The sequence below is a fragment of the Schistocerca serialis genome, chromosome 7 (genome assembly GCF_023864345.2).
Source record: "Schistocerca serialis cubense isolate TAMUIC-IGC-003099 chromosome 7, iqSchSeri2.2, whole genome shotgun sequence".
Taxonomy (NCBI): domain Eukaryota; kingdom Metazoa; phylum Arthropoda; class Insecta; order Orthoptera; family Acrididae; genus Schistocerca; species Schistocerca serialis.
The window spans coordinates 565172242-565192245 of record NC_064644.1 but is presented as its reverse complement, the minus strand read 5'-3'; the positions used below and the strand labels follow the sequence as shown (position 1 = coordinate 565192245).

The following is a 20004-nucleotide window of genomic DNA, read 5'->3' as shown; positions in this document are numbered from 1 at the left end:
AGGGCACGGCCCTTTTCCACACTGTGAAGAATATGCATACAATTTTCAATGCTCCCAATGGAATGACCAGTATCAGACCAATGCTGTCCTAAAGCCGTTTTGTTTCGCGGCTGTGAGTGTTCCTTAAACCTTAATTTAAAAGAGCGGCGTGTTGGACCTATGTAATATTTGTCACAGTTACTGCAGTAGATCTTGTACACTCCAGAGCCATCAAATGTATCATAGTTCCCTTTCAATTTGATGTCAGATGTGGCTTTCAGGTCAATAACACTGTTAAACTACGCATGAAACACAGACATTTTAAAACATTTTTCTATTTGCAGGAATATTTTGCCGTTAAATTTCATGGGAATAGTTGTTATTCTATCTTTGCCCATGCGTGTGCGGTCGTTTCATTAGCCTGTTGTGGGTGCCGCCGTTTCTTTAGCCTGTTGTGGGTGCCGTCGTTTCTTTAGCCTGTTGTGGGTGCCGTCGTTTCTTTAGCCTGTTGTGGGTGCCGTCGTTTCTTTAGCCTGTTGTGGGTGCCGTCGTTTCTTTAGCCTGTTGTGGGTGCCGTCGTTTCTTTAGCCTGTTGTGGGTGCCGTCGTTTCTTTAGCCTGTTGTGGGTGCCGTCGTTTCTTTAGCCTGTTGTGGGTGCCGTCGTTTCTTTAGCCTGTTGTGGGTGCCGTCGTTTCTTTAGCCTGTTGTGGGTGCCGTCGTTTCTTTAGCCTGTTGTGGGTGCCGTCGTTTCTTTAGCCTGTTGTGGGTGCCGTCGTTTCTTTAGCCTGTTGTGGGTGCCGTCGTTTCTTTAGCCTGTTGTGGGTGCCGTCGTTTCTTTAGCCTGTTGTGGGTGCCGTCGTTTCTTTAGCCTGTTGTGGGTGCCGTCGTTTCTTTAGCCTGTTGTGGGTGCCGTCGTTTCTTTAGCCTGTTGTGGGTGCCGTCGTTTCTTTAGCCTGTTGTGGGTGCCGTCGTTTCTTTAGCCTGTTGTGGGTGCCGTCGTTTCTTTAGCCTGTTGTGGGTGCCGTCGTTTCTTTAGCCTGTTGTGGGTGCCGTCGTTTCTTTAGCCTGTTGTGGGTGCCGTCGTTTCTTTAGCCTGTTGTGGGTGCCGTCGTTTCTTTAGCCTGTTGTGGGTGCCGTCGTTTCTTTAGCCTGTTGTGGGTGCCGTCGTTTCTTTAGCCTGTTGTGGGTGCCGTCGTTTCTTTAGCCTGTTGTGGGTGCCGTCGTTTCTTTAGCCAGTTGTGGGTGCCGTCGTTTCTTTAGCCTGTTGTGGGTGCCGCCGTTTCTTTAGCCTGTTGTGGGTGCCGCCGTTTCTTTGGCCTGTTGTGGGTGCCGGCGTTTCTTTGGCCTGTTGTGGGTGCCGGCGTTTCTTTGGCCTGTTGTGGGTGCCGGCGTTTCTTTGGCCTGTTGTGGGTGCCGGCGTTTCTTTGGCCTGTTGTGGGTGCCGGCGTTTCTTTGGCCTGTTGTGGGTGCCGGCGTTTCTTTGGCCTGTTGTGGGTGCCGGCGTTTCTTTGGCCTGTTGTGGGTGCCGGCGTTTCTTTGGCCTGTTGTGGGTGCCGGCGTTTCTTTGGCCTGTTGTGGGTGCCGGCGTTTCTTTGGCCTGTTGTGGGTGCCGGCGTTTCTTTGGCCTGTTGTGGGTGCCGGCGTTTCTTTGGCCTGTTGTGGGTGCCGGCGTTTCTTTGGCCTGTTGTGGGTGCCGGCGTTTCTTTGGCCTGTTGTGGGTGCCGGCGTTTCTTTGGCCTGTTGTGGGTGCCGGCGTTTCTTTGGCCTGTTGTGGGTGCCGGCGTTTCTTTGGCCTGTTGTGGGTGCCGGCGTTTCTTTGGCCTGTTGTGGGTGCCGGCGTTTCTTTGGCCTGTTGTGGGTGCCGGCGTTTCTTTGGCCTGTTGTGGGTGCCGGCGTTTCTTTGGCCTGTTGTGGGTGCCGGCGTTTCTTTGGCCTGTTGTGGGTGCCGGCGTTTCTTTGGCCTGTTGTGGGTGCCGGCGTTTCTTTGGCCTGTTGTGGGTGCCGGCGTTTCTTTGGCCTGTTGTGGGTGCCGGCGTTTCTTTGGCCTGTTGTGGGTGCCGGCGTTTCTTTGGCCTGTTGTGGGTGCCGGCGTTTCTTTGGCCTGTTGTGGGTGCCGGCGTTTCTTTGGCCTGTTGTGGGTGCCGGCGTTTCTTTGGCCTGTTGTGGGTGCCGGCGTTTCTTTGGCCTGTTGTGGGTGCCGGCGTTTCTTTGGCCTGTTGTGGGTGCCGGCGTTTCTTTGGCCTGTTGTGGGTGCCGGCGTTTCTTTGGCCTGTTGTGGGTGCCGGCGTTTCTTTGGCCTGTTGTGGGTGCCGGCGTTTCTTTGGCCTGTTGTGGGTGCCGGCGTTTCTTTGGCCTGTTGTGGGTGCCGGCGTTTCTTTGGCCTGTTGTGGGTGCCGGCGTTTCTTTGGCCTGTTGTGGGTGCCGGCGTTTCTTTGGCCTGTTGTGGGTGCCGGCGTTTCTTTGGCCTGTTGTGGGTGCCGGCGTTTCTTTGGCCTGTTGTGGGTGCCGGCGTTTCTTTGGCCTGTTGTGGGTGCCGGCGTTTCTTTGGCCTGTTGTGGGTGCCGCCGTTTCTTTGGCCTGTTGTGGGTGCCGCCGTTTCTTTGGCCTGTTGTGGGTGCCGCCGTTTCTTTGGCCTGTTGTGGGTGCCGCCGTTTCTTTGGCCTGTTGTGGGTGCCGCCGTTTCTTTGGCCTGTTGTGGGTGCCGCCGTTTCTTTGGCCTGTTGTGGGTGCCGCCGTTTCTTTGGCCTGTTGTGGGTGCCGCCGTTTCTTTGGCCTGTTGTGGGTGCCGCCGTTTCTTTGGCCTGTTGTGGGTGCCGCCGTTTCTTTGGCCTGTTGTGGGTGCCGCCGTTTCTTTGGCCTGTTGTGGGTGCCGCCGTTTCTTTGGCCTGTTGTGGGTGCCGCCGTTTCTTTGGCCTGTTGTGGGTGCCGCCGTTTCTTTGGCCTGTTGTGGGTGCCGCCGTTTCTTTGGCCTGTTGTGGGTGCCGCCGTTTCTTTGGCCTGTTGTGGGTGCCGCCGTTTCTTTGGCCTGTTGTGGGTGCCGCCGTTTCTTTGGCCTGTTGTGGGTGCCGCCGTTTCTTTGGCCTGTTGTGGGTGCCGCCGTTTCTTTGGCCTGTTGTGGGTGCCGCCGTTTCTTTGGCCTGTTGTGGGTGCCGCCGTTTCTTTGGCCTGTTGTGGGTGCCGCCGTTTCTTTGGCCTGTTGTGGGTGCCGCCGTTTCTTTGGCCTGTTGTGGGTGCCGCCGTTTCTTTGGCCTGTTGTGGGTGCCGGCGTTTCTTTGGCCTGTTGTGGGTGCCGGCGTTTCTTTGGCCTGTTGTCGTTGGCCTGTTGTGGGTGCCGGCGTTTCTTTGGCCTGTTGTGGGTGCCGGCGTTTCTTTGGCCTGTTGTGGGTGCCGCCGTTTCTTTGGCCTGTTGTGGGTGCCGCCGTTTCTTTGGCCTGTTGTGGGTGCCGCCGTTTCTTTGGCCTGTTGTGGGTGCCGCCGTTTCTTTGGCCTGTTGTGGGTGCCGGCCGTTTCTTTGGCCTGTTGTGGGTGCCGGCGTTTCTTTGGCCTGTTGTGGGTGCCGCCGTTTCTTTGGCCTGTTGTGGGTGCCGCCGTTTCTTTGGCCTGTTGTGGGTGCCGCCGTTTCTTTGGCCTGTTGTGGGTGCCGCCGTTTCTTTGGCCTGTTGTGGGTGCCGCCGTTTCTTTGGCCTGTTGTGGGTGCCGCCGTTTCTTTGGCCTGTTGTGGGTGCCGCCGTTTCTTTGGCCTGTTGTGGGTGCCGGCGTTTCTTTGGCCTGTTGTGGGTGCCGCCGTTTCTTTGGCCTGTTGTGGGTGCCGCCGTTTCTTTGGCCTGTTGTGGGTGCCGCCGTTTCTTTGGCCTGTTGTGGGTGCCGCCGTTTCTTTGGCCTGTTGTGGGTGCCGCCGTTTCTTTGGCCTGTTGTGGGTGCCGCCGTTTCTTTGGCCTGTTGTGGGTGCCGGCCGTTTCTTTGGCCTGTTGTGGGTGCCGGCGTTTCTTTGGCCTGTTGTGGGTGCCGGCGTTTCTTTGGCCTGTTGTGGGTGCCGGCGTTTCTTTGGCCTGTTGTGGGTGCCGGCGTTTCTTTGGCCTGTTGTGGGTGCCGCCGTTTCTTTGGCCTGTTGTGGGTGCCGCCGTTTCTTTGGCCTGTTGTGGGTGCCGCCGTTTCTTTGGCCTGTTGTGGGTGCCGCCGTTTCTTTGGCCTGTTGTGGGTGCCGCCGTTTCTTTGGCCTGTTGTGGGTGCCGCCGTTTCTTTGGCCTGTTGTGGGTGCCGCCGTTTCTTTGGCCTGTTGTGGGTGCCGCCGTTTCTTTGGCCTGTTGTGGGTGCCGGCCGTTTCTTTGGCCTGTTGTGGGTGCCGGCGTTTCTTTGGCCTGTTGTGGGTGCCGGCGTTTCTTTGGCCTGTTGTGGGTGCCGGCGTTTCTTTGGCCTGTTGTGGGTGCCGGCGTTTCTTTGGCCTGTTGTGGGTGCCGGCGTTTCTTTGGCCTGTTGTGGGTGCCGGCGTTTCTTTGGCCTGTTGTGGGTGCCGGCGTTTCTTTGGCCTGTTGTGGGTGCCGGCGTTTCTTTGGCCTGTTGTGGGTGCCGCCGTTTCTTTGGCCTGTTGTGGGTGCCGCCGTTTCTTTGGCCTGTTGTGGGTGCCGCCGTTTCTTTGGCCTGTTGTGGGTGCCGCCGTTTCTTTGGCCTGTTGTGGGTGCCGCCGTTTCTTTGGCCTGTTGTGGGTGCCGCCGTTTCTTTGGCCTGTTGTGGGTGCCGCCGTTTCTTTGGCCTGTTGTGGGTGCCGCCGTTTCTTTGGCCTGTTGTGGGTGCCGCCGTTTCTTTGGCCTGTTGTGGGTGCCGCCGTTTCTTTGGCCTGTTGTGGGTGCCGCCGTTTCTTTGGCCTGTTGTGGGTGCCGCCGTTTCTTTGGCCTGTTGTGGGTGCCGCCGTTTCTTTGGCCTGTTGTGGGTGCCGCCGTTTCTTTGGCCTGTTGTGGGTGCCGCCGTTTCTTTGGCCTGTTGTGGGTGCCGCCGTTTCTTTGGCCTGTTGTGGGTGCCGCCGTTTCTTTGGCCTGTTGTGGGTGCCGCCGTTTCTTTGGCCTGTTGTGGGTGCCGCCGTTTCTTTGGCCTGTTGTGGGTGCCGCCGTTTCTTTGGCCTGTTGTGGGTGCCGCCGTTTCTTTGGCCTGTTGTGGGTGCCGGCGTTTCTTTGGCCTGTTGTGGGTGCCGGCGTTTCTTTGGCCTGTTGTGGGTGCCGGCGTTTCTTTGGCCTGTTGTGGGTGCCGCCGTTTCTTTGGCCTGTTGTGGGTGCCGCCGTTTCTTTGGCCTGTTGTGGGTGCCGCCGTTTCTTTGGCCTGTTGTGGGTGCCGCCGTTTCTTTGGCCTGTTGTGGGTGCCGCCGTTTCTTTGGCCTGTTGTGGGTGCCGCCGTTTCTTTGGCCTGTTGTGGGTGCCGCCGTTTCTTTGGCCTGTTGTGGGTGCCGGCGTTTCTTTGGCCTGTTGTGGGTGCCGGCGTTTCTTTGGCCTGTTGTGGGTGCCGGCGTTTCTTTGGCCTGTTGTGGGTGCCGGCGTTTCTTTGGCCTGTTGTGGGTGCCGCCGTTTCTTTGGCCTGTTGTGGGTGCCGGCGTTTCTTTGGCCTGTTGTGGGTGCCGGCGTTTCTTTGGCCTGTTGTGGGTGCCGCCGTTTCTTTGGCCTGTTGTGGGTGCCGCCGTTTCTTTGGCCTGTTGTGGGTGCCGCCGTTTCTTTGGCCTGTTGTGGGTGCCGCCGTTTCTTTGGCCTGTTGTGGGTGCCGCCGTTTCTTTGGCCTGTTGTGGGTGCCGCCGTTTCTTTGGCCTGTTGTGGGTGCCGCCGTTTCTTTGGCCTGTTGTGGGTGCCGCCGTTTCTTTGGCCTGTTGTGGGTGCCGCCGTTTCTTTGGCCTGTTGTGGGTGCCGCCGTTTCTTTGGCCTGTTGTGGGTGCCGCCGTTTCTTTGGCCTGTTGTGGGTGCCGCCGTTTCTTTGGCCTGTTGTGGGTGCCGCCGTTTCTTTGGCCTGTTGTGGGTGCCGCCGTTTCTTTGGCCTGTTGTGGGTGCCGCCGTTTCTTTGGCCTGTTGTGGGTGCCGCCGTTTCTTTGGCCTGTTGTGGGTGCCGCCGTTTCTTTGGCCTGTTGTGGGTGCCGCCGTTTCTTTGGCCTGTTGTGGGTGCCGCCGTTTCTTTGGCCTGTTGTGGGTGCCGCCGTTTCTTTGGCCTGTTGTGGGTGCCGCCGTTTCTTTGGCCTGTTGTGGGTGCCGCCGTTTCTTTGGCCTGTTGTGGGTGCCGCCGTTTCTTTGGCCTGTTGTGGGTGCCGCCGTTTCTTTGGCCTGTTGTGGGTGCCGCCGTTTCTTTGGCCTGTTGTGGGTGCCGCCGTTTCTTTGGCCTGTTGTGGGTGCCGCCGTTTCTTTGGCCTGTTGTGGGTGCCGCCGTTTCTTTGGCCTGTTGTGGGTGCCGCCGTTTCTTTGGCCTGTTGTGGGTGCCGCCGTTTCTTTGGCCTGTTGTGGGTGCCGCCGTTTCTTTGGCCTGTTGTGGGTGCCGCCGTTTCTTTGGCCTGTTGTGGGTGCCGTCGTTTCTTCGGCCTGTTGTGGGTGCCGTCGTTTCTTCGGCCTGCCGGGGGTGCGCGTGACGTCGCCTGTAGATAAGCCGTTAGCTAATGCAATCCGCTTTAAAATGCTAAGTTCTTTACGTATTTCGTTTTCGTCTAAAGGTAGATGAAGGAGCCGCTGAACCATGGAAGAAAAGAAAGCTTTTTTGTATCTGGGGGATGGCATGAACTGGCATCGATGATACTGTCTGTTCAAGTTGGTTTCCTAAAAATCGAAAACTTCTGTTTATTATTAACTTTTTTAATAGTGAGATCGAGGTAGCTAATTGCACCATCTTCTATTTCAGTGGGACAAGCTATTTTAGGGTGCATGCTACCTATTGCTTGGGTGAAAGTGTTGACCTCACTGGTGTCACCTGTCAGTAATAAAATGTCATCGACATACCGTTTGTAATAAATCGTTTGATCTTTCAGTTGTGGATACTTCGCAAAAAAAATTACATTCGAAATCATTGATAGAAACGTCTGCTAAAGTGCGAGCTAGGCTATTACCCATCCCAAGCCTGTCCTTTTGATGATAAAATTTATCATTTAAGGTAAAAAAAATTGTAAGCTAAAACAAAATCTAAGAGTTCAATTAGTTCTGTACACTCTACTGTAGACGCAATCTCCTCTCGATTAACAAGATTAGTACTGCAATGTCCCAATAAAAGAAATATTGACATTATTAAAGATTTTTTATATCTACGGGTGCTAATGTTGCATTAATTGGTATATGTATATCCTTAATTATATTCGCTAGCTCAGCACTGTTATTGACCCCAATATAATAAACCTAAATCGTTGTACACGTTCAATAATTAAGTAACTTGTTTAATTAATAGCATTGTGGTGTCATGTTACTAACAATCAGACGAACCGGATTTTCATCTTTGTGATCTTGAGACCTGAGCTGGGGAAGTTTGACATTCATCATTTTGAGCGATTTCTTTTCATAATCACTGAGAAGTAACTGGGAGCTGTCAATCTTTCGCCTCAAATCGGTCTTACTGTTACCAGTTCTTCAAAGAGCTTTAAAGTCTACAACGCGAATGTACATAAAAATTGGTGGATGTGGGGAGTAGAGTAAGAAAAGAGCTGTTAATGCCTGTATGGCGCGACAAATGTGGAGAGATATGTTAGTGCTTCAGTAGTATCACCGAAAGTACCAACATAGCATCAGTCCTCTGCCCGTCCTGACCGATGCTACAAGAACCTGCGCTGCTAGTTATATAGCGGCGGCCGTGGCAAGTAGTGGTATGGAGAACAGAGCGCTTCTGCTGTGGTTGCCATGTAACCAGTCAGCACTCCGGTCGGATGTTTTCTTTCCCACGCGAACGAGTTTGCTTGTGGCCGTGCAGGTCAAAGCCGCCGCTGGGACAGCGGAAATTAAAGTTCCTGCCAGTCCCTGGTTTGTTCACCGTTTTCAGACAGCACCGGATGTGGGGCGCAGTATATTTCACCGAGCGCTGTAACATGTCATTGTCCCGTACACGAATGAGATTTTACGATAGCTAATAATTTCGCTTTTCGTCTGAAAGTATACCCTACATACCACACTATAGTGCTTGGCAGAGGGTTCATGGAACCACCTTCACAATAATTCTCTATTCCACTCTACAACAGTGCACAGAAAAACAAAATTCTTTCTTTCTGCGCAAACTCTGATTTCGCTTAATTTGTTACGTTCAGGCTAACCTACATTAGGAGACAGACCATCATTATTTTCGCATGAGGAGAGAGTTGGAGACGGAAATTTTTTGGAAGGGTCCTGCCACAATGAGAAGCAGTTTTAATGATGTCCACATCGCATCCTAATTCGGGATAATACGAAACGTGCTGCGCTTCTTCAAACATTCTCGATGTATTCCGTTAATCCTACGTGATCAGGATCACACACCGTGCAGCAGTACTCCAAATGAGAACAGACAATCGTAGTGTAGGCACTAGCTTTAGTAGATTTGAGTTTTATTTTCCACAGGTTCATTCCGATTTAAGTTGATCATAATTGTAATTCCTAGGTATTTAGGTGAGTTTGTGGCTTGTACACATGTTCGATTCGTAATGTAGCCGAATTTTAATGGATTTCTTTCAGCACTCAGGTGAAGACCCTAAACTTCTCGTTATTTAGAGTTAATAGCCACTTTCCGCACTATGAAGATACCTCTCCTAAATCTTACTGCAATTTGTTTGGAGCTTCTGTTGACCTTGCAGATCACGCTGTCGTTCATCGTCTAGTAAGGAGCCTAAGATGGCTGTTCAGACTCTCTCCTGCCTCCAGGTCCTCTGCTGTTCCTTCTCTATAACACTACCTTGGGGAATGCTATACATTACTATATATTACTATGGATTCGTGATTTCCTTTCAGAGGTCGCAGTCCAGTTACATACCTGAGACATTGCAGAAGCATAGAATTACGGTGTCAAAAGCCTTCTGGAAACCTGTAATTAAGTAAATAATTGCAAATTCCTTGTCAATAGCACTCAACACTTCATATTAGTAAAAAGCTGTTTCTCGTCGAGTAAATAGTTGTATATGATTCAATACCAATTAGTCTCTTCACAGAGACTGCTGCTGCAATACCTCCGTCCTTAAATCACTTAACAACCTGGACTGAAAGGCATGATTTTATTAAGTTGCTTCACTACGCTCAGGATATCTACTAAGTTACTCATGGTGGCAGCTGTTCCTGACTCCAGTTCCGCAATATTTACTTCGTCGTATTTGGTTTGGAAATGTCGGAAGGCTTTGTTTAGCAGATCTGCTTTAGCAGCACTGTCATACATAGTGTTTCAATTGTTACTGTGCAGAGAAGGCCGCGATTGTCTCTCATGCTAATATATACATATGACCAGAATATCTTTGTCTCGAGACCTGCCAGAAAATCCAGTTTCCACAATGAAACCACTGTAAGCATCTCAGACTGAAGTCCATACTACACTTCGAGCTTCTGTATAAGATTGCCAATCCTCGGGATTTAACGTTCTTTCCAATTTGCATTCTTTTTCGTTGTTACATCAACAGTGTTCTGACCTATTTTTTGTGCCATGGAGGATCAGCTTTGTTAATTTGAAAGGACTGGAGAGTAAGTGCAGACCAGATGTGGCCCGAATTCAAGGTAGTGTCGACAGAGACATAGGGTATTTTGTTAACTTATTTGCTGTAAATCTCAGTTGCTAAGGAAGACGCGAAGTGAATTTTTATCAGAATTTTTAGCATATATTTTTAGTTTATTTTTTGTGGATTTGAGAGTTGCGGTATTTACACTCGATACAATAACCCTGCTCTCACTAATCCCTGTATACGTTTTGATGCTCTTTATTGTCTTAAGATTAGTTGTTGCAAAGAGGTCAAGCGGGTTTCACAAACTTTTACTAATGGCTGCAAACGATTTTTAGAGAACGCGTTTAGCGCAATTTCGGATGTTTCGGTGACTCCAATTACAATCACGTATCCGGCACATGAAATTATAAGGTCTAAAGTAAACTGAAGTGTGCTTCGAACCTTTTAGCATCTGGATGCTTTTACCGACGTCTCAACCCAGATCAGAAAATTATTTTATTCCGATGGCCAAGAATGACCGCTACCCATGCCAATTCACAGGAACTATGTACTTCAGTTTTGGAACAAGGTAGAGGTACTTCTAAAAGCAATAAACGCCACCGCCATCTGTATTTAGCATATCATTTCTGAACACAGTTAGGTGTTCCCTAAAAATTCCGGCTGAACTTACCCCCTGCTTTAGCCAGCTTTCTGTGTCTATAACTATTTGAGCATAGGTGTTTTCTATTAGCCTTTGGAGCTCTGGTACTTAACCAACACACCTACATTTTACAATTGTTACACCAATTTTTCCTGTATATGTTTTTCTTTTGTTTGGCCTGCATCCTTTATGACTAAAACCCTGTTTTCCTTTTCCCGAGATCCTGTAACCTAAAAAACCGCCCAGTCCACTCAACACAGCCCCTGCTACCGCGTAGTCGCCACCTGCATGTAGTGGACTCCTGGCTTATTCGATGAAACCCGAAACCCTACCACCGTACGGTGTAAGACGAGGAATATGCAGCCTAGACTGTCGCAGAACCGACTGACCTTCTGATTCAGACCCTCCATTCGGCACTGCAGCGTAATCGACAGGACCGACTGCGGATCTCTGGTACAATGGTGAGCTCTGTTTCCGCCTCACAAGCAAGGCTACTAGTCCTTACCACTTCTGATAGCTGCTGTAAACCGGGGAGAACCTCTTACAATCCAGTGACTCACATCATTGGTACTGACTTGACCCACTAGTTGCAGCTGGCTGCACCCTGTGCTCTTCATGGCCCTAGGAAGGCCCGTTCCACATCTGGAATGATTCAAACCGGTATGCACATGAGTGCTGCCAAGGATGGGAAGATATCCAATGTGCAATGTTCCTTAGGGGCCCCATAATGCGCCTAACATTGGAGCTCCCAAGTATGTCATTCCACCTGGAGTGTCTGCCCAGATCTTGGGGGCCGAAGGGTTTCCTCTGAAACAAGACATGCAATTGCATCTGTCTGAGGACGCTGACAGGCATGTTTCAGGTGCCGTCTGTGGCTCACAGGCAAACCAGCGAGGCCTAGGGTGCGGCCCCTGGGAGTCTTCCGCTGCCTGCAAAGACCTGATGTTACCACTCGCACTAAAATTGACTCCTCAAACGTGGTCGAGTGGGTGGTAAGTCTGGAGCTGAGAGCGAAGTGTCACGAACTGAGCTCGCATCTGAACTCAATCCCTATCCATACTGAAGATAGTGGAAAACTACACTATACTATACAAGCAAAGGACTATCAACACGCACTGTGGAACTCCAAAAACCGATGAAAACGCAAGAAATGATTTCCCCTGATTGGAAACTTGAAATATGAAATATGTCACAAAATCGGCTACATCTCTTTTCCATTTTAGGCAAATGTGCCACTTACTGCTGATGAGATCTCCCACCTGGAAAATAAAATGTACTGTCTTTCTTACACCAACATCTAAAGAAGAGCTTCGCTTGGTTGTTTAATCCTATGTTCTCTGAGAACTAATGACTCAGAAAATTCGCGAAATAGAATTCGTATGAACGTAATTTTTACGAAGATACTGTCGAATGTTCACTTAAGTGGTCTGAAGAATAAAAATGCTCAAGTGCTCCTTATTTCACAATGAGTATTGTCAGGCACTTAACCATACATTCACAGAACACCAAGGACAATCCACAATGCTCGAATATATTCCAGTTCATTGTAGGAATGTCCAGACGTTTCTATAACGGTCACGAATACCTAAAGATTTTGAAACAGAGTTTCTGGAGGACTGTAACGTATTCGAATGTTTAAATAATGCTGCACGATATTCTACGACGCTTATTTATAGAGTATATTAGAACATTCTGAATCATTTGTTAATATTCTAAATAAACCTAGAATGCTCTTGACTTTTACGAATTATCTTCAATTTTTTTTTTTTCCTCCTGAAATATACTGTGGTTACCATGTGGTGATTACTGCGACGTCTTGCATCTGTTCTGTGGCAGCACATATTACTACTCCTTCAGTCACTACGGCTACCACACTAAAACTATTTTAGTATACAGAATGAGATTTTCACTCTGCAGTGGAGTGTGCGCTGATATGAAACTTCCTGGCAGATAAAATCTGTCTGACGGGACCTATGCCTTTAGCAGGCAAGTGCTCTCCCAACTGAGCCACCCAAGCACGACTCACGCCCCGTCCTCACCGCTTTACTTCTGCCAGTACCTCGTCTCCTACCTTCCAAACTTTACAGAAGCTCTCCTGCGAACCTTGCAGAACTAGTATACAATAGGGGATCCTAGGGTAGCGCCAGGCACACAAACAGCAGCTACCACCACACAACCCCACAGGTTCGTGCTTGGCTACCACGCGGCCCCAGCCTTTGCAGCATTTTTTCCAGACCGTGCTGCATATCAATCCTTCCTATTCTTTTTCTCCTGCCCTGGATAACATGTCTGGGGTGTTACTGGGAATGTTCTGCATTCTGTCGCTGACGTAAGAAGTCTCAGCTTTGTTTTTTCGTTCCCGTTCCCTTTTCCTTTCTTGGTTTCCCTTCTCCTCTCGTTCCTCCACTTCGGCATTTGAGATTCCTCTTTCTCATCTTTCTCGCTGTGCGCTCCTGAAGGATGGCCCATGCGGCCGATGCAGCTGGGTAACATGTAATTCCCAGCCCTAGGTCGACAGCTAGAGCTCTCACGTACCCGCTGGGACAGGCCAGCCCTGCGGATGGGTGATTTGGAGGGCTGCAGCTCAGCCAACTCCAGATCGGACCCTCTGTCAGATGTTCTGGAGGTGTACCTGAGGTGTGAACAATCACCTAAGGTGGGTGCGCCCCGTGTTGAAGGGGCCCACAGTTAGGAGTGCGCCATCGGAGATGCTGGCAACCATGGCGGATGTTCTCGCAATAGGTCAATCATCTTCCCAATCAACGTCAGCGGAACGTAAAAGTAATGAAGGTAATGATTCCCAGATCATTCCCGCTGCACCACGGTTCCTAGGGGTCTCACGTATTGAAGACGGTCAGTCCTTCCCCACGGTAAACCCGTTTATTATTCAGAAAGGTGTAATTCCTGAACGTGTGAAATCCAGCTCTCGTTTATGGAATGGCACATTGCTTTTGGAGAACACATTTGATTGTCAAGCACAACTACTGCTTGCTGCCTCGCTTCTCCACAGTTACCCTGTTTGTGTCTACGCCCATAGAACTTCGAATTTTCCCCATGGTGTAATTTACACCAGGCTGCTCGACGGTCCAACCCAGGTCGAAATACAATCTTCCCTCTCTGATCAGGGTGTCATTGCCGTTCATCATCTAATGACCACCTGCACTTTTCTTCACCTTCGATGGAGTGGTGCTTCTATCAAAGATCAAAGCAGGCTATGAAATTATCACAGTCCGGCCATACATTCCGAACCCGATGCGATGCTACCAGTGTCATCGTTTCAGCCACACCAGAACATCTTGACAGGCAGCTAAATGTGTGATCTGTGGTGGGCATGTGCATGAGGGCGATTGTCCACCTCCTTCTCCCTGCTGTGACAACTTCAACGGCGACCATGCCGCCTCCTGTCGGGATTGTCCCATGTATCTTGATTAGCGGGCTGCCCAACACATCCAGTAAAGGAAAAATTGCCTTACCCAGTTCTCGCAAGTTACTGGATAGTCGCAAAGCCTTCGTTCTCCCGTCTGGTACTTACAGTTCTGTCCTTGTTACCCCTCGATCCATGAAGGACATGGCCACGCAGGCATGTGACCTCCAATTAAACGTCAAGATTGTGAAATAGCCCAGTGTCATGGTAGCATCGCCATCCTCCCCTCCAGCTGTGCAACAAGCAGTCGCTCTCGCCTCAAGGGGTGAAGCCACCAGCTACACAACCGGTACGCCAGAAAGGACAGGAGTAGTACTCTGGCTGGAGGGATGGAGCACGTCTTCACGAAACACCACCCGAGTCTTCCTCTAACTGGATAGGCTCGATGTAGTCCACCAAAGGCAAATGGCCTTGTCCTTCACCAACTCGAAAATGTTCTTCGGTGGTGTCACCACGTAATATGTTAGCCCAGCTGTCCTCCATGTCGCCAGTGTGCACTAACAAATGTTTCTCAGCGTTGAACTCCACAACAGACTGTACAAGCAAGATGACGATTCTGTGGACTCCGTGCAGCAGGATCCTTATGCTTCTGAGAGATATAGTAGCGACTCTTCCTCAGCTGTCACTCGGCAGCCGCTGAGGTGACACCCCTGCATCTCTTGATCATGACTCCCCTCCAATGGAACGTACGCGGCCTCCAGTCCCACGAACATTTACAGCTGCTTCATCGCAGTGTCCCATTGCCTCTGCTCTCAGGAAACGCAATTTCATTTCTTACCGATTAGTTTTGACCTTCGCCTGTGGTCGGCATTCCATCTCATGGGTCCGTCGTGCTGGTCATACAGGATGACCTTAACAGTCAACACATCTCCCTAACTATGTATCTTCAAGCTGTTACAAATCGTCTTTTATTTCCCCCACCTGAATTTTTCTTTTTGTACCTTCTTTGTTGCTCTGTCCTTCGCTGTCACCAGGGCAGACTTCATTGAGCGTATTGGGTAGCTACCTCGCCCTTTTCTGCTACTCTGACACATCATCCTCTTTGGGCTTCTTCCAGAATCTGAGATGCTGACCTTCTTGACCATCTTAACCTCTTCTGCCTTAAGATTGGAGCACCTACTAAACTTTCCGGCTCCTTGCACACCTATTCCCATTAGGAACTACCCTCGTGCACTACCCTCGTGCACTGCCCAGCTTGCCCCTCATCTTGAGCGGTCCGTCTCCTTGACGCCTACTCGAGACGCTATTTTCCATGTGCTATCCGTTTGCTGATTCCTACCCCACCCTTGTACACGCCCAAATGTCAGCTTACTAAGGCTGACTGGCGGCTTCGCTCCTCCCTGGCGACCTTCGAAGAGCAGGATTTCCCCACTTGTGAGGTGGAATGGAATCTCACATCAGTTACCCTTACCGCTGCAGAACGTTCCATTCCACGCCCACGATTTGCCCCCCCCCCCCCCCCCCGTTCCTTGGTGGAATGAGGCATGTCGTGGCGCAATTTGTGAGCGGCGACGTGCTCTTCGCGTTTTCTGCCATCATCCTACGTCGGCCAACTGTTCCGCTATAAGCAGTTCCATGCGCGGTGCCGTCACGTCATGCGCGATAGCAAGAAGGCAAGCTGGGACTTCCTTACTAGCTCATGTAACACCTTCACTCCCTCCTCGGAAGTTTGGAGTCTGATTCGACGGTTATTTGGCGCGCCTCGTTTCTCCCCGGTCTCTGGGCTCACTTTGCTGAGATTTCGAGCTTTTCACATTACCCACCAGCTTCTCTCCCGAAGAAACGTGCAACCTCTTGCTTTCTCCTCTCAAAATCGCTAAAGCTATAATAGTGTTTTCTCCATGCGGGAACTCCAACACGCACTCTCTTCTTCTCGCTCCTCCGCCCCAGGACCGGCTGGTATTCACGTCCAAATGTTGCTGCATTTATCAACCCATAGTCTGCGTTACCTCCTTCACATTTGTAATCCAATTGGGACCAACAGTACTTTACCCAGACGATGGCGGGAACCTATCGTCGTTCCTGTTCCCAAACCTGGAAAGGACAAACATCTCCCCTCTAGCTATCGCCCCATTTCTCTCACTAGTAGTGTATGTAAGGTTTTGGAGCGTATGGTGAATTGCCGTTTAGCCTGATGCCTGGAGTCCCGAAGTCTTTTTAACACCTGCACAATGCGGTTTCCGAAAGCATCGTTCTGCAGTTGACCATCTTGTTGCTCTCTCCACTTGTATGATGAAAACTTTTCTCAGGAAACACCAAACATTAGCAATATTTTTTGATCTGGAGAGAGCATACGATACATGTTGAAGGACGGGCATCCTCCGCACACTGCTGTCTTTGGGCTTTCGATGTCAGCTGCCTCTTTCTTCGTGAATTTATGGCAGAGCGCACATCTATAGTGCGGTTGAACACTACTTTCTCGCGTACTTTCTCCCAAGAAAACGGGCTACCCCAGGGCTCCATGCTGAGTGTTTTACTGTTTGCCATTGCCATAAATGCAATTATGGATTGGCTCCCTCTTTGTGGACGATTTTGCGATCTGTTATAGCTCTCAACGGACCAGCCTTCTTGAGCGGCGTCTTCAAGGATGTCTCGATCGCCTCCGCTCTTGGAGCATCGAAACAGGCTTCCGCTTTTCTCCCAGTAAGACCGTTTGTGTTAATTTTTGGCGTCGTACGGAGTTTCTTCCGCCTTCCTTACATCTAGGACCTGTCAACCTTCCGTTTTTGGACGTCGCTAAATTCTTTGGTCGTATGTATGACAGAAAACTGTGCTGGTCCTCCCACGTTTCCTACCTTTCGGCTCGCTGTCTGCGATCCTTCAACACCCTCCGTGTCCTGAATGGTACCTCCTGGGTAGCGGACCGAGTGGTCCTTCTCCGCCTCTCTAGCGCCTTAGTGAGCTCGAAATTTGACAATGGAAGCATAGTTTACTCCTCTGCTCGGCCGTCTATTCTTGTGGATTATGTTTAGTGTCTGGAGCTTTTTACACCATCCCTGTGGAAAGCCTTTGTTGAGACTGCTGAACCTCTGCTGTCCAATCGGCGAGCTGTCGTGAGTGGTTACGCTAGCCATCTGTCTTCCATGCCTGCTAATCCGGCCCATGACATTTCTTTTTTGGACTTCTCGTTGGATTTAGGGTATGCAGGTCGCCCTGCCTCCTTACTACCACCGGGAGTCCGCTTCCGTCAACTGCTCCATTCTCTTTCCTTCCGCTTTCCTAAAACTTTCTTGGCAACTTGCGGTACAGCACCGCCTTGGCTCCGGCCCTGGACCTGCCTGCTCCGTGACCTTTGTCAGTTTCCCAAGGATGGTACCCCTTCCCTTGTTATTTTCGGGCATTTGGTGTTTTCCTGCTGTTTAGTTTCCCCACTTTGAGTTTCGCTCCCATTGCTGCTGGTTTCCAGTTTAGTTTTTTTTTACCTTTTCGTAAGTCACAGACCGGGCGCTAATGACCGTAGCAGTTCTGCGCCCTAAAACCGTAACAAAAAACCACTCCAGGACTTTTAGTTGTTACATGCATACCAAGATAGTGTCTTTTATGGTAATAAGTTGTGTTGGTACCTCTATCAACACTTTCCAGCTGGAGGTTCTTCGTTTGTACCTGAATGGTTGACCTTTTACCTGATCCATCAACCACTGTGGTCTGTTTTACTCTAGTCAAAATAGAGGACACTTAATAAGAGCAGAGCAAATAGTTGTGTTGCTGCGGTGTTCATTTTAGCGCTGTACCCCTCGGTGTTTGCACCCTCTAGGTGCAGAGGTTACCTTTTTACTGTATAGGACTTTTACAAGTGTGTCTGAGTATTGATTGGTTGGTTTTGGCGTTTGATGGAGGGTAAACATAGAGTTCGTCAGTCCTCAGTTCCAATGTACCCTGACTCCCATCTGTGTGAACTGTGGAGAGCACCATTTGGCTTGCTTGGCTGACTGCCAGATGTTCCAGAAAGAAAGGAAAATCATGGAGTAAAAGACCCTGGACATACTGACCTACACTGAGGCTAAGATAAAATTTCAACGCCTGCATCCTGTGCATATGACATCGTCTAAAGCCTCCACTACAACAGTTCTGGCACCATCAGCTCCGCCAACCCAGATCACCTCTCAGAGCTAGAAGACTATACCTGCCCCTTGATGGTGGAGGCATTTACCTCCCTATTGCTCCTTTACCACCTACTTTGGGAGCAACCCACCCTTCCCCCCAACCATTGGGGACATCTGTCCGCACTTCTCCAGCTTAGAATTCTTCGGCTTCTCTCGCTAGGAAGGATGGGGTCCCTTGGGTCACTTCCTTCCCAGGTTTCTTCTAGTGGGAAAGATGACACCTGCCAGTGGCTGAAGCGCCCAAAAGCAGCTGGTCGTACAGCTTCACGCTCATCCTCAGTCCCAGAGACTGTACCTTCGGTTTACCTGGCTGGGAGAACGTCACTGGCTCATTGAGACACATCCAGAAAGGAAACCCCTAATAACAAAGAAATCATGGTGGCACCCACACCACCGCTACCTACAAGCTCTGCGGCTGAGGATGCGGACCCCTGCCCTCCATGGCTATAAGAGATATCACAGGAACCATAGTGAGTATTACAGTGTCAGGTGGAGTTTAGGACATAAACGCAAACTCGGTCTGTAGTGAACATGTGCCCCTTCAAACCCCTCCTGAAGCTGTGGCTGTCAGAATAAGGACGAAGCAGGAAGTGACTGTCCGCAATGTATATCTTCCTCCAGATGGTGCAGTACCCCTCAATCTATTGGCTGCAGTGATAGATCAACTCCCTCAACCTTTCGTACCTCTGGGAGATTTTAATACCCATAACCCCCTTCTGGGGTGGTACCATGCTTACTGGCCGAGGCAGAGACGTCGAAACTTTACTGTCGCAATTCGACCTCTGCCTCTTAAAGACTGGGGCTGCACACATTTCTTTGTGGCTCATGATAGTTACTAGGCCATTGATTTCTCCATCGGTAGGCAAGGACTCCTCCCATCTATCCACTGGACAGCACATTACCACCTGTGTAATAGTGACCACTTCCCCAGAATCAGGCCCGCTGACGCCTGTCCAGATGGGCCTTAAAAACTCCCCCCCACGGTAACAGTGATGTGATGGTTGATCAGGTGACCAAGTCAATTGTTTCTGCGGCAGAAAACGCTATCCCTCGCTCTTTAGGGTGCCTTCGGCGTAAGGCAGTCCCTTGGTGATCGTCGGAAGTCTCTGAAGCAATTAAGGAGCTTTGGCAAGCTCTACAAGCTCTACAGTGACATACGCGGCACGCTTGCCTGGAGCTCCTCATAGCCTTGAAACGGCTCCGTGCCAGTGTTCGCTACCTTATCAAACAACGGAAGAAAGCGTGTTGGGAGAGATAAGTTACCACCATTGGGTGCCACACGTCATCTTCCCAAGTCTGGACAAAGATCAAACGTCTTTTCGGGTACCAGGCCCCAACAGCTGCCCCCAGTGTTACAATAAGTGGCCAGTTATGTACCGACGCAAACCCGATTGCTGAGCACTTTCTACGGCGCAGAGGCTCGACCAATTATTCCCCAGCCTTTCACACACTGAAACGGCGGCTGGAAGGGAACGTCCTCTCATTCACTAGACGCTGCAGTGAATCGTGTAACGCCCCATATACTGAGTGGGAGATCCTCAGTGCCCTTGCACATTGCCTGACACAGCTCCTGCCCCTAACTGCATCCACAGCCAGATGATTAAACAACTCTGATCTGACTACAAGCGACATCTTATCGTCATCTTCAACTGGATCAGGTGCGATGGCTTCATTCCATCATAATGTCGGGAGAGTATAATCATTCCGGTCAGCAAACCCGGTAAAATCCCGCTTGATGTGGATACCTATCGGTCCATCAGCCTCCCCAACGTTCTTTGTAAGCTGCTGGGTCATATGGTGTATTGGTGGTTGGGTCCTGGACTCACGTGGCTTACTGGCTCCATGTCAGGGCGCCTTCCTCCAGGGTATAATCTTGTGTCCATCGAGTTGACCATCCAAACAGTCTTTCCCATAAGCAAACACCTGGTTTCTGTTCTTTCTGATTTTGGAAAAGTGTATGACACCACCTGGTGACGTCATCCATGACACATTATACGAGTGGGGTTTACGAGGCCCACTCCCGATTTTTTCCAGAATTTCCTGTCGCTTCGTACTTTCCGTGTCAATGTTGGTGCCTCCCATAGTTATCACCATATCCAGTAGAATGGGGTCCTGCAGGGCTCTGTATTGAGTGTGCCTCTATTTTTAGTGGCTGTTAACGGTCTAGCAGCAGCTGTAGTGCCCTCAGTCTCATCTTCTCTGTACGAGACGACTTCTGCATTTCATACTGCTCCATCAGTACTGGTGT

The 20004-nt window shown here is 50.5% G+C and overlaps 1 protein-coding gene across 1 annotated transcript in view; it reads right to left on the bottom strand.

Annotated features, from left to right (window-relative positions):
• Positions 1–1207: 1207 nt before the first annotated feature.
• Positions 1208–20004, bottom strand: part of LOC126413251 (filaggrin-like) — a 60297-nt gene continuing 41500 nt past the window's right edge. Inside the window, exon 4 of the mRNA XM_050083152.1 lies at positions 1208–6574. Within this exon, the coding sequence (XP_049939109.1) occupies positions 1208–6574 (5367 nt within the window). The remainder of the gene's footprint in view (positions 6575–20004) is intronic.